Here is a 13317-nt window from a genome sequence, read left to right on the forward strand (position 1 = left end):
GCGTGAGAGAGACGGGGCGCTCCCCAGCAAAGAGGCCAAATTGGAACCTACATAAGCGGACAGATTAGCAATAGCTTTTCACATTTTACTTTGTTCACGCGAAAATAAGATGTGAGCCCAAGCCTTCCACTGAGGGTCTGTTATAAAGCCCTGCAGGGGGAAAAAAACAAGGGGGAAGGAGCTTCACAAGAACAGGGATGACACTGTGAGATGCTGGCAAACATCTATGAAAACGAGCCTCCGAGCGGCCGGCTTCATGTGAAAGAGGCCGGGATGTGGCTTGTTTTATGTGACCAAGATGAAACAGTTCTCCTTCAAAGGGTTGGATGCAAATGTGGACATATTTCTTTGCTTGTCCTTCACTGAACATAAAGTTGTTGTTTTTTATAAACAGCGCTTTAAGTCGTCTAGGATTTGCATGTAACAAAACGTGAAAAATCGTGAAGCATGATCATTTGTACTAATTATCCAGCAGGTGGGTTTGAATCGTGGCACTTAGTTTCTTTCCTCGTTTCTTTCTTTTCCACACTGAGAGTTTTTAAACTGCAGTGGGATGCGATGGCTTAATGACGATCACAACATGACAGTGGAAATTAGATCCACCAGCTCAACAGTTATGTTCTGTTTTTCTTGCTGATCAAATGGAACCTGGGCTACATGTGGAGAGAGGGTTTGTTTACACTGGAGAAACGGCAAATAACTTTCACAAGGTGGACATCACTTTTTGTTGGCACTGGCTCTGTAAAAGGGGGTAAAAGCTCTGATCACTTGCTTCTCGACATCTTGTGAGCAAATGTTTCTTTTTCTTTTGTGTTCTGTTTCTGTTCTCCAAGTTGCGATCTCTATTCACGATTTGGCCTGCCCCCATGTAATCTCACATAAAAATAAACAAACAAAAAAAAAAACATTAAAAGAAATCCGCTCAGCCTCTCTTAATATGCAGTGCCGAGTGAGCACTCCACGGATCAGAGCATGAAGCTGGAGCTCCACTGGCTGAGGCCGAGGAGAGAGAGAGGGAGGTAGAGGGGAGCATAAAAACCTGGAACAACGTCGTAATCGCTTTAATGTAACGCATCCCAAAATAATCCCTCTCCGCGTACTCAGATGGTGTGTCGGCTATACCTTGACTCTCCAACCCAAGAGATCAGCGCTTGGCCGTCACACGAGGAAACTAGTGGTCCCAAAAAGCCACGCAGGGACTTGGGGATCGAGCACATCTCTACATTAAATACCGAACCTGGCCACTGCATAAATAATTCAAACACACACTCGCAAAGTATCTGTTACACTCCTGTAACAGTCTGAGTCATCAAACAAGGAGCGATTAAGTCATCCTCTTAAGTAAGGGGTTGCGGACACCCTCCCTTTCCATTTCCATTGTCTGTCAATAGGCCTACCACAGTTTCTCTCACAGCTTCTGTAGATGACCAGAGTGTGTGAGAACACCACCTACCACCGCCACCAAACACACACACACACACACACACACACACACACACACACACACACACACACACACACACACACACACACACGCACGCACACACATACGCACACATGCACGCACGATTAGGGATTACTCATTCATACTGTCGCTTTGAAGGGACTTAACTCGTGCCAGCAAAGCGAGCAGCAGGGGGAAAAAAGAAAGAAAAAAAAGCGAGTGTGATCGCTGCGTTTGCCTTATATGGCAGGCGGCATTGCGCTGTCCACGGTGCTGAAACGGGCTGGCGTGAGCCACTGGAGGGGGGCGGGGGGTGCATGCAGCTAACTACATTAATCACACACGCACGGTTGGCACGCGCACACATGCACGGCGAGAGGTGACATGGGTTTGATAAGGGCATGTGCCAGGGAGCGGAGATGACATATCTTCAGCATTCATTGATGAGAGAGATGCCGCCGCCGCTGCCATATATGGCTGGGCTTGCAGGAGATGCGCTCTCAAGCAAGCCAGATGACAGAAGCCTGAAGTCCCCGCTTCTTAATGGGGGGGGGAATCCATGCTCGAACGCATTTCGGTCCACTTTAGTGACTTTAATCAGTCTCCGAGTGGTCAGGCGCAGGGTACAGGTTTGGACAAGGAGAACACACATGCACAGCGCGTGGCCCTCTGCTGCTCATCACCACCATCATCATCCTCATCATCATTATCGTTATCGTCGGTCTAACCACAAGCAGCATGAAAACGTTAGTGCATGGTGCAACAGCGAGAAAAAAAGAAAGAGAAAAGGGGGATGGGGGTGATGGTGGTGGTGGGGTATCCAACATTACCTTTCATCCAGTCCAGCACCTGCTTTGGTGTCCATTTACTTATAGGTTCCATAACCAAAGCCATGGTGTCACAGTCTATCCGAGATGAACGGCGCACAGCTCAATGCGGGCGACATAAAACGACTTGTCAGTCACATCTGGAAACACGGAGCGGAGTGGCTAAATCTGAGGGGAAACCAGACGTGGTCGGGTTTATTCTCTCCATCGGAGCATGGCCGCCTGCAGAAAACGGTGAACTGGATGCGGTGGTGCAATCCACACGCGCACACACGGACACGCACACACACGCTTTTCTCCTCTTCTCTCTTCGCTACTCCCTCTCCCTCCCTCCTCTCGTTCCCTCGCTCTCTCACTCTCTCGCTCTCTTTCTCGTGCCTTCCCGCCAGCCAGCAGCCCCGCGCTCTGTGAGAAGTGGATTCGGTGGGCGCACAGGGGATGGAGCGACCCCTCCCCTCCCTTCCTTCTCCTCTTTTTTTCCCCTCCAGCCCGCCTCGCTGCAGCATCACTAGGGCCACCACTCATAATACAGACCAGGGAATGGTGCAACGCACACCATATAGGGAGGATCTCTCTCGGTCTCCCTCCCTCCTTGCCTTACATACACATGTACATATACACAACGTGGGAGGGGTGTCTGGGGGTTGGGGTAAGACTTAATGCAAACAGTAAATAAACAGCAGACTATGTAACAGCAACACCCTGATAAATAATATATGAAATGCAGTAGGTTCTACTGAATACAAGAGACACGGTATAAGTAGGGCACTTGTGGAAATTTTTCAGAAATGATCATTAATTATGTTTTTTTTTCTTCCCAGCAAAGAAAGAATTCGGCAGCGCTGCTTTGCAATACCACGTCTGCGTGTCAGCAGCTCGTGCCGCATCACATGGCAAGCAGGTGTAAGATTTTTCTTCTTCTCCTCCTTTTTTTAAGTTCAGTCTGTGAGGAAATCAGCATCAACTTTGTCAGGCGTTGCTGCTCGCTGTGTGGACCCTAGCTGAGAGGAACAGCGCCCCCTGCTGTGTACCTGGGAACCAGGTGACGTCATGGATTACAGCAGCGCCCGCTTCCACACACATCCACACCACCAACTTTATTTGATTCGGGAGAATTAAAAAAAATAGTAACAGTACAAACTGCTTACGTGACCCTTCTTAGTGGCAGTTTATATTAATAATGACTCTAGAAGTCATCTAAACTAAAACGAGATTCAATTATTGTTCTATAATATTTGCAATTGACAGGCAAGTCTTTGTTTCATTGTCATAGATTCAAAGTAAAACAAACATCAAATATCAGTTTCTCATACAGAAAAATCTCTATTATAGAGGTATCTTACAATAAAAGCACCTTGAGGTGACTGATGCTGTGACTCGTTTATGTCCAAAAATGGTAATTGAATAGAAATCAGTACCTATTTTGTTTATAGCACCGAGTCTCCATGTTGATTGTTAGTGTTACCTATAAACTCCTTGGCTGTAACAGGTACTGAAAATCAGCTACGTTGTGGACCTTGCTGAGAGTGCATCCAAACTTATGTTAGATGAGGTGCTTAAACTTTATTAAGATAAACAGTAATTCAGTTCACATATATATGTTTCGTATCTTCATTATCATAACAAATTCATATAATGAAAACATATGTGCATATTTACACCATCTTAAAGTTTTATAAGTGTAGATTTTACATCTCCAAAAGCTAATTCTAATATTCAGCGAAACGTATAATAACTAATGAAGATCTTAGCCAGAACTCTAAACACATCTGCAATCAAACTAAGTGTGCGTGGGGGGGTTGTTGTGTTTTGTTTTTTTGCAGCCTGTAGTGAAACAGTTCCTCCTTGTGCAGTGTTGTAGAGGGCAGCTTAAGTAAGAGATATCCAGGTGAAGAGAAAACGAGGCATTCCCCACCCAAACTTTCCACTGCTTCCATGTCTGTGACCTCCTCCTTCCAGCAGTCCTGTGAACAAAGTCAATGGTGGGCGGGACTACGGTGCTCAGTTTTCAGCCTGTTCCGAACGTGACAGCGATGATCTCGAGCTCCCATTGGCTCCTGTCTGCAAATACGTCACAATCATGATTAGAATTGATGATCGGACGTTCTGATTTCATTGTCTAGCAAAGGGGACTGGTGAAGAAATCTGCTGAATTTGAGCGTTCGTCTGATTTTAACATCAAAAATGGTATGTAGGGACGTGATTTTTCCTTTTTGCTTCAGGGTACCCCAGAACGCTTTGTAGCCTGGTATCCGCTCGAAGCCAGGGTCAGTGAGAATGATCCTGCCGCGGTCGGGAAATCACAGATTTGAAGGAAAAGTTTAGCTGCAGCTATCCATTGGGAGAGCTATGCTAATGCTAGCTACCGTTGGCTGGCTCAGACATGGCCGCTCGGGCCTGCAAGCTAACGCAGGCTGTCTGTGTTGCCATTGTGACGAAGCGGTTCTTACCCGGTCAGTTTACTGTGCGGGTTTTCGACCGTAAAGTTATGGCACGAGCCTCCCGTGCGGTAAATCCGCGCCGGAGTCCGCCGTTTCCTGACGTGCCCACAATTTGTTTGCTAATTCTCTCCTTAATGTTTCCATATTGACTGTAGCCATGCGCAGTCAGCCTTTCAAAATAAACCTGCCGCCTGCTTATTGGTCGCACAACATTCCCGTATGTGACTTTTGTTTCAAACAAAACATTTCCCAGCTCTGCCTTAAAACTTGTTCGCCTTTGTTTTTCCAGCTCTGTGAAAGTCCGCGTGGGGTTTTTTTTACGCTAATTTGGCTACCGCTGTTTTCTTCCTCACGACCCCGTCCTAACGCAGGACAGCACTGCTACGAAACTTGCATACATTTAAAAGTCTCACATTTAACTCAGCCGTGTTAATAAATCAGTTTGTAACAAATGGACAAAGTTACCTGTGTGCCACTTCATTACTCATGACGGTGTGTACAATTAAATTGAAGGCTGAATGGCTCTAACAATTATCAGGAGTTTCAACAGGACCATGCTTAGGATGTCGCCATTTGTTTTGTTTTTGCCAAAACTCAGGCATAACGTTATAATTTATAAGTATGTAATTATGACTTTTGGATTTATTAAAGTACTTTTAGTGGTTTTCATTTGATAAAACAAGTACTTGTTTTAATTAGTATCTTGAGTATTTTAACTGCACTAAAATTACTCAGCTGCTCAAATGACTGAGTACTGTTATGCTATTATAGTACTGGACTATTATAACTTTTATGCCCTGTGCCCTCTTTCCTTTGCATTTTGCTTTCAAGGAGCCAGACTGTCTTTTAATTTTGCAGTTATCCGAGAAATAGTTCTGCAAGTTTTTCAAAGTTTTTCTTTTGAAATTGTTTATTTTATTCACTCTTTTCCAATCCAGTCGGTGCACCTGAGCATTTTCAGAGGGATGCTGTTTTTGTTTGTTTGTTTAAACCACTTGACTCGTGACTATGACTCATTCAAGCATAAAAAAGGCTCTTAACTCAATGGATGAACCGGTTTCATATCTACACATAACAATTTAGCAAAGAACTGATTTTAAATTGTTAAAATGTTATTTGTTACTAGCAGTCTGTTGCAGAAGCACATAATTTGTTGTCATTTCTTTAATTTAATTCACAAAAATCCCAAACATAACAGAGTTTGACGGGTGATTCCTAACGAGAGGTTAGTTGACAACTTGGCATATCTTGGTGTGGTGTGCAGTGTATCCAAAAAACAAAAACAAATGTGAGGAAATTGAACAAGTAGAGGTTGAAAAAAATGATGAAAAAGCCTAACACAGGACCTGAGAAATGCATCTGACCTTCAGCTGAATCATCTGTTGTTCAGTGAAGCCTCATTAGAAATGGTCTCAGTCGTAGGAAAGGAAGGAAAACAAGGAGAAAGAGAGAGAGCAAGAACTGGACTGAAAATCAGTGGCAACAGGTCTGATGGAGTGCCGAATCCAAATTTGAAATTTCTGGTTCAGTTATGAGAGAGAGGTATGACAGCGAGGGTTTACAGCCATCTGTAAAAGACAATGGAGGCTCTGTCATGGTTTGGTGCTGCATTTCAGTTGGTGGTGTTGTCATGCATGGAAGATGTCTAACTGTCAACAGCTTCATTTTTCAGTATGGCAATGATCCCAAAACAAACTGCCAATGCGATAAAAGCATACCTGGATAGAAAAACACTATCAGTCATGGATTGTCCTCCCCAGAGCCCAGACCTCAACATTATTAGAGCACTGTGGGATGATCTTTCCAGAACAGAACAAAAAGCAGCCAACAAGCAAAGAAGAGGTTTGAATGCCCTTCAGGAAGCCTGGAAAACTATTCCTTAAGACTACTTGAAGAAATGACAAGAAAGTTTGGCTCAGGGAGTCCAGGCTGTGCTGAATAATGAAGGTGGTTGCACCAAATATTGGCTTTAAAGCTGTACCTCTGTTTTTGCCTTATATACTGTATTTATATAAGGTGAACCATATGTGCATGTTTTAGTTAATCACTGCACTTATTTCCTATTTTCCTAGCAAAATATAAAGAAATGAGTGGTGGCTAAAGACTTTTTTTGTTACATATATAGGTGTGTGTGTGTGTGTGTGTGTGTGTGTGATAAAAGTGATTTAATTTCTGTTTTTTCTTTTTTTTCAATCCACACTGCTAAATGGAGTAATGTTTTTTTTCCTTTTCTTTTACTATTTATACTCTTTGTTTACACTTTGCAAGAAGGTGTTGTCTGCTTTGCTTTCTCCTCAGCCACACTACCCAGCGGCGCGTCGGGTACACTGAGACAAAATGGGTACAAGCAAAATAGTGCAAATGTAGAAATACGGAGGTTTTGCTTTGATCTGCATGGCTGCCCCGTTCCCCTCCAGCAGTAGAATGGATGCGTGGCCACAAAGGCGTGGCCTGCAGACGGTGAGTACATCAAGAGTTCTGTAACAGCATTAGCTAGAATTAAAAAAAAAATGCCACTGTGTGAGTTCTGAAAAAGATAAGAGAAGTTAATATTATTCTTTTTTTTCCTCAGTTTTAGCCAAAGAAAGAAAAGAAAATTCTATTAATTAAATAATTAAAATTTCAGCGAGCTGGGACTTGAAGTAGTAATTATCTTTCCTTTTCCCCTAAGATGAACCTGCGGTCAGTATTTACGGCTGAGCAGCAGAGGATCCTGGAACGTTACTATGAGAATGGGATGACCAATCAGAGCAAGTCTTGCTTCCAGCTAATACTGCAGTGTGCTCAGGAGGCCAAATTGGACTTCAGTGTTGTCCGGGTAGGCCCATAAAATGTGCTTGTGCGCGTGAACGAGCAGTAGGGAACCCTTTGCTATGATTTATGCTCTGTTTCGTTTTTAATAAGGAATGTTCATGTAATGCCGCAGCAGGTAATCAAGGCAGTGAGTCAGATCTATACCATGCGAGCTCTTCATCTAGTGTCGAGTCATGAGTTATTGCCCTCACTTAGCAGAATTAGTTCCCCTAATGTTTTGCAGAATGCTTTTTTAAGTGATGTTACTGAGCTGATTGCTCTTTCCCTGCAGACATGGGTTGGCAACAAAAGGCGTAAGCTCGCCTCCAAGGTTCCCCAGAATGGAGGGGTGTCTCATTCCTTATCTAGTCATGGACTAGCTGGGGCAATGCTCTCCAATCACACATTAGCCGGAGGTGCTTTGTCCAATCACAGCCTAGCAGTAGGAGCGCTGCTTCCTGCTGACATGACTGCAGCGCGGAGCATCCAGAACCGCGTGCACCTTCTCCCTCCATCCTCGTCCTTCCCTTCTGTCTCGTCGACACCTTCCCCGCCCTCATCTTCCTCACCCCTAAGCAGTGGAAGCAACAACAACAATGATGTAATACTAACAGGGATCTACTCTCTGAACTCTGGCCCTCAGTCCCGACCGAGAGCCGCGGCCCCACCGCCTCAGTCAGACTCTGACCTCTCTGCGCACACATCCTCATCTCTGATGAACCAGGTGCTGCAGATCAGGAACAGTTCCTCCTCCTCCTCACCCGTCCACTCCAAGTTAGTGTCACTTTCTCAGAATCTCCCATCCCTCACTTCTGCCTCAGGGCCTTTAGTCTACACTGCAGTCAGAAAAGGCGCTTTATCCCTTGGGGAGGGGGGGGTAAGCGCAGGAGCAGGGGTAGTACCTCACAGCTGGACTAGACAATACGGTACAGCGCAAATTCGCCCTTGGTCCTCTTCCTCACAATCCCAGGCTCAGCTTCAGCCCAGACCTCACTCCAACCCACAACCTCAGCCGCCTGCTCCGCAGAAAACTCGGGTCTCCTTGCCAGTTCACAACGCCGGCCCCTCCTCTGATCAGACACCTCGTATTCAGCAGGTTTTCACCTTGTCAGAAAAGGGCAACAGGGACCGCCTCAGACCCGGACCAACGTCAGCTCGTAAAAGCCAGGAGACCCACAGGCCAGCACCTCTGGACAACAGTCATAACTTCTCCATTGCCATGGAAACTGGAGATGAAGAAGATGAGTGGCAAAGGGAAGAGGAGTTGGCAAATATGGCCGCTCAAACACACAACCACAGGGAGCAGACCTCAGCCAGCCCAATCGGGGCCGAAGCGTCTGTTGTGCGAGGAAACCACACACCTCCGATGACGAGCTCCAGACCCGCATTGCTTCAGGGCAGCTACTCCCTCACAGCACAGACCTCACTTACAGGGGAATCCAGCTCACAAGTAGGAGCGGTTTTATTGCTGTTACATTCGTCCCTTTAAGTGAGTTGACAGATTTAACCTGCGTGTCTTTGTGTGCAGACTGCAGTTGGTGTGTCTGCTGCCCCCTGGGTTATTAGCAACTCCAGAAAGAGAACAGTAAGCGCTCTAAAGCACCACATTTATGCACGCATGTAGCATGCTGGAAATAAGTAATACAATTATAGATGCGAGACATGTAGTCAGACAGGTGTTTGTGTTTTCAGCTGCAGGATCGGACCCAGTTCAGTGATGGGGATCTTATCCAGCTAAAGCGCTACTGGGACCGAGGCATGACCAGCCTGGGCTCAGTGTGCAGGGAGAAGATCAGCGCTGCAGCAAACCAACTCAATGTAGACACTGAAATAGTCAAGGTAGCCAACTCAACAGGAAAGAAATAGCTTAATGTATTCTAGGTTTTGAAGAATCAAAAAAGAGACATGGCATCGCATACGCTACAAAACAAATGGTAAAGCTTTGGGTCTTCAATTGTTCACTTATTTATGACATTTAGTGGAAACAGGACTATTTAACTTGTCTGAGCTCTTGAGGGCTGTTAGAAAGGAGAAAAGAACAACTTTTCTGGGTCAGGTTTTCTAACTTACTTGCACAATGTTGTGTAAAAGTCATGCTGTTATATATCAGGGCCACAGCAGGAATGCCGGTAGACTAAATATAGTCTCTAAGTCCTGACACACACACATGACCCTGTGCCATCTCACTTACATGGATATTTATTGCAAGGAATAAAACTTTTGCCTTCAGAGACGGTTACAGTAAATTAGGACTATCTTCAGATCACTGCAAAATAATTTCCTTGCTGCGACTGGTGCAGTTCACCATCTGACCTTGCCTTCTGACTTTGGTGATTGGATGAATCAGTGTTAGAGAATCTTGTTACAGATCAAAGAGGCAGTCCATTTGTTTAATAAGCACACTCATAGAAAATCCGGGTATGGAAATACACTGGACACCTACTGATACTTATCCCGGTCTCCCATTTGTTCTCACATGATTTACAGACATGGATCAGTAACAGACGGAGGAAGTACCGTCTGATGGGTATTGAAATCCCTCCACCCAAAGGTGGGCCTGCTGTATTCACAACCTCTTCGCCAGGAAACCAATCGCCAGTGTCCCTCAGCCCTAACGAGGAACGTCTCAGAACCCCTGAAATCGGAGATGACATGAACGATGGCGGCTCTGTGTGCCTGTCTGAGGGTGAGGCCGCTGATGCCGTCCGCACATTAACACATCCTGTGTACAAACCGTGCATCTCGGCATTTACGCAGTATCTATCTCAAACCTAGATGGCACCATCGATTCACAACACAGGGATGGAGAGGATGGAAACGATCTGTCCAATGCTGCTCCAATGGCCAATAATGTGGTACTTTATGAGTTCTTCTTTATATTAGAGCCTCATTAGCTTTTGTGATTAGTAGAATTCATATTAACATGTAAGGATATGAGTTTAGCATTTAGGCTGAGAGTTGTCTGCTAAAACTGAAGCTAGTTTGGTTGACAGCAACTATAATTCACTGCAGTATTAAAGGGGATGCTTGGAGTGCAGTCTGTTTACCAGAAAGACTAAACCGCTATCTCCTTATAATGTCTTTCAGTACAAGCTTTAAAAATGTTGGAGATTTTAACAAGCAAGTCTGTGGATGTCAACTCACTTTTAGAAACAGCCTCAGGTCTCCATTAAAGGAACTGCACATAGCAGTGGCTACATTTTTCTGAGTCTTCAAGGTTGCCACCCGGTGACTCGCAAACTTACATCACAATGTGCAATGTGCTTAGTCAGCCTTTTTTCAAAGTGGAGTTTTCAACATTATAGTAGAGCTAATATTATGTTCATACATTAAGCTTTAGAGGATTTTATTAGTACCCAGGAGAAATGTAGCAGTGTATAAAATCAAAAGCAACCTAGTGACAAATACAGTGCTTACAAATACATTTCTTGACCAATCGCAGGCACATTTTTTATCTTAGCTTGTTGTGATTAAAGGGTCACCACGTAGCCAGTAATTGTATTTATTTTTCTCTGCCTCAGCTCATTTTTCTAAATAATAGTTCTTTGAAATATTCTAGAGCACTGATTAAGATGACTGTTGGGTTATTAGGTTTTAAATGAATTAGTTTTAAATAATTATAAAAGCCTTTTCATTCTCATTCTCTGGATTATTTATTGATGAGGATGATGGTGATGTATTGTTTACTTAATTGAGGAGACGCTTCATGTAATGTGTATAAGGGTATAATTATCACCGAAACTGTTGGAAATCATTTTTCTTTGCTCGTTTCCAGAGTTTAAAGTGATTTGATGTCTGTGTTTTTTTAACAGAAGATCGAAGTGATCGATGAGGACGAGGAAGCCGATGAGGACGAATTAGTGGCTTCGGACCTTGAGCAAATGCAGAACCTGCTGGAATTCAAGGTGAAAACACCCACACAGACTGTGACACATTCACAAAGCATTGCTCACGGTGCTGTAAAAGCGGCAAGGATAAAATGCACTAAGGTAAATGTGCTGTAACTTGAATTAGCATGATTTTAAATTCTGAATGGATTCTTTGCCTTGTTTGGATCCTTCTGTTTCAGCATGAGGAAGTCCAGTTCTTGGAGAATGAGCTAGAGAACCAAAAACAAAAATACCAGGAGCTTGCAAGCTTCACAAAAAGCCTGCTCAGTGCTGTGAGGAACAACGACCTGGAGAGGCAGCAGGTATGTTCACAGTCTTGTTTATATGTTAAATGAGAAAAGCTTATTATCAGTGTCTAAGCTGAGTTGTGCCGTGCATGTTTAGGAACTCATGGCCAGTCTACCTCAGCCTTCAGACCAGGAATGGGACATGACCGTGGACAGAGGAGCCCAGTCTCCTGCTGAGTCAGCAGATGAATCCTCCAACCACAGTAACCCCCAGGCAGCCGGCGCGAGCTGCAGAGACCCTCAGCTGGCCCAGGCAAACGAAGTCCCGCTGGTCACCATGATCAAAGATGATACTGATGTTACCGAGCCCTCTGCATCAGAGGAGCAAATGCAGGAAGCAGAACCAGAGTGACACACACACACTTATAGAGATGTTTCCTCACTCCAAAAAGAGGCTTACTTCAAACTAGAGAGACTGTAGTGTCTAACAATTACAAAAACACTCTTGGAAAAGTCACACTCCACGCCCAGTGCCTGTGGATTGACGCTTCACTTATGACTGTTGGGCTTTTTTACTGCATATCATTCGCCTTGAGAGAACAATAAATGACCTCTAACTTAACTTTGTCTCGTGTTTTGTTTTTCTCATGTATTACTGAGTGTGAGTAGGAAATTACTTAGGAATTTAAGCTGTAAAAATACAACTTTTTAAAAACATTAACAAACTTGTTATTGCAACGATCGCAGCTGCATACACACACACTGCTACTGGAGCGCCATCAGTATGTGTTCAGTTAATCAACTTCAGTGGATCCAGAATGCTGCAGTGAAAGTACTGACAGGGACTCCTCGCATACAGGCTTGAATAATCAGGCCCCATCTATCTTCATCTTATCTCACCCCAGTAGAGCCCTTTGCTCTCAGGCATTTGGCTTACTACTGGTTTCCAGGGTATTTAAAAGTAGAATGGGAGCTGCAGCTTTCAGGCCCCTTTTCTGTGGACGTAACTCCCAGTTTGGAATCGGGACACAGACATCCTCTCTAATTTCAAGATTAGGCTTAAAACTTTATTTTTTTGATTAAGCTTATAGTTATGGTTGAATCAGGTGACCTCAAACCCTTCCTTAGTTACACTGCTGTAATAGTTGCAGGCTGCTCAGAGTTGGGTTGAGCCTGATTCTGCCAGATATTTCTTCCTGTTAAAATGGAGATTTTCCTTACCACTGTCGCCAAGTGCTTCCTCATAGGTTTGATTGTTAAAATACAGTCTTATTGCAAATACTGGTATTTATTAACAGATTACCACGTAAGTTTTGACATACTGTGTCTTGACTTGTACAAGGAAGTATTAATGGCCAAATATGTACACGAATATATATTTAAATAATTAAGCTGTATTGTTAGACTGAAGAAATGCGTGTGCCAAATCAAATAGACAAATCCACGCATGTAGTCGCTCACTACACAAACACGGAGCTTTTGTGGGTGGGAGAAAGCTGCAGAGAAAGCGGAGAGCGTTAAGCCTCTTATATGCACTTAAACCAGGGATGGAAAGGCTTATGAAACAGTGGTTTTAAAACGTTCAGCTCGCACTGTTAAGATCACTAACTTACAAATCGTTTTGCGCTTTAATTTCATCTTGCGTCAACAGCAAGAAAAAAGCAAAAAATAACTCCCTGCCTGCCACAGTCACGG

The 13317-nt window shown here is 44.2% G+C and overlaps 2 protein-coding genes across 5 annotated transcripts in view; one reads left to right on the forward strand and one right to left on the reverse strand.

The window, feature by feature from the left end:
• Window positions 1–2654, reverse strand: part of si:ch211-26b3.4 (connector enhancer of kinase suppressor of ras 2) — a 66074-nt gene extending 63420 nt beyond the window's left edge. For 3 of the 4 annotated variants that reach the window (XR_010096569.1, XM_063499090.1, XM_063499078.1), the window contains exon 1: window positions 2275–2653. Coding sequence is in view for 3 of the 4 variants with exons in the window: in XM_063499090.1 (XP_063355160.1) it covers window positions 2275–2338 (64 nt within the window). In the remaining variant the exon portion in view is untranslated. Of the gene's footprint in view, window positions 1–2274 lie in introns of all 4 variants that reach the window. The other variant, XM_063499097.1, reaches the window with a different exon arrangement.
• A 1674-nt stretch (window positions 2655–4328) lies between these two features.
• Window positions 4329–12230, forward strand: hdx (highly divergent homeobox). The gene is made up of 11 exons (XM_063499109.1): window positions 4329–4458; window positions 7011–7172; window positions 7384–7530; window positions 7798–8955; window positions 9034–9090; window positions 9198–9344; window positions 9993–10191; window positions 10281–10360; window positions 11318–11410; window positions 11575–11697; window positions 11780–12230. The coding sequence occupies exons 2-11, from the start codon at window positions 7107–7109 to the stop codon at window positions 12032–12034; spliced, it is 2325 nt and encodes a 774-aa protein (XP_063355179.1). The 5' UTR covers window positions 4329–4458; window positions 7011–7106; the 3' UTR covers window positions 12035–12230.
• Window positions 12231–13317: the final 1087 nt, after the last annotated feature.

Source organism: Pelmatolapia mariae, linkage group LG2 (genome assembly GCF_036321145.2).
Source record: "Pelmatolapia mariae isolate MD_Pm_ZW linkage group LG2, Pm_UMD_F_2, whole genome shotgun sequence".
Lineage (NCBI taxonomy): Eukaryota > Metazoa > Chordata > Actinopteri > Cichliformes > Cichlidae > Pelmatolapia > Pelmatolapia mariae.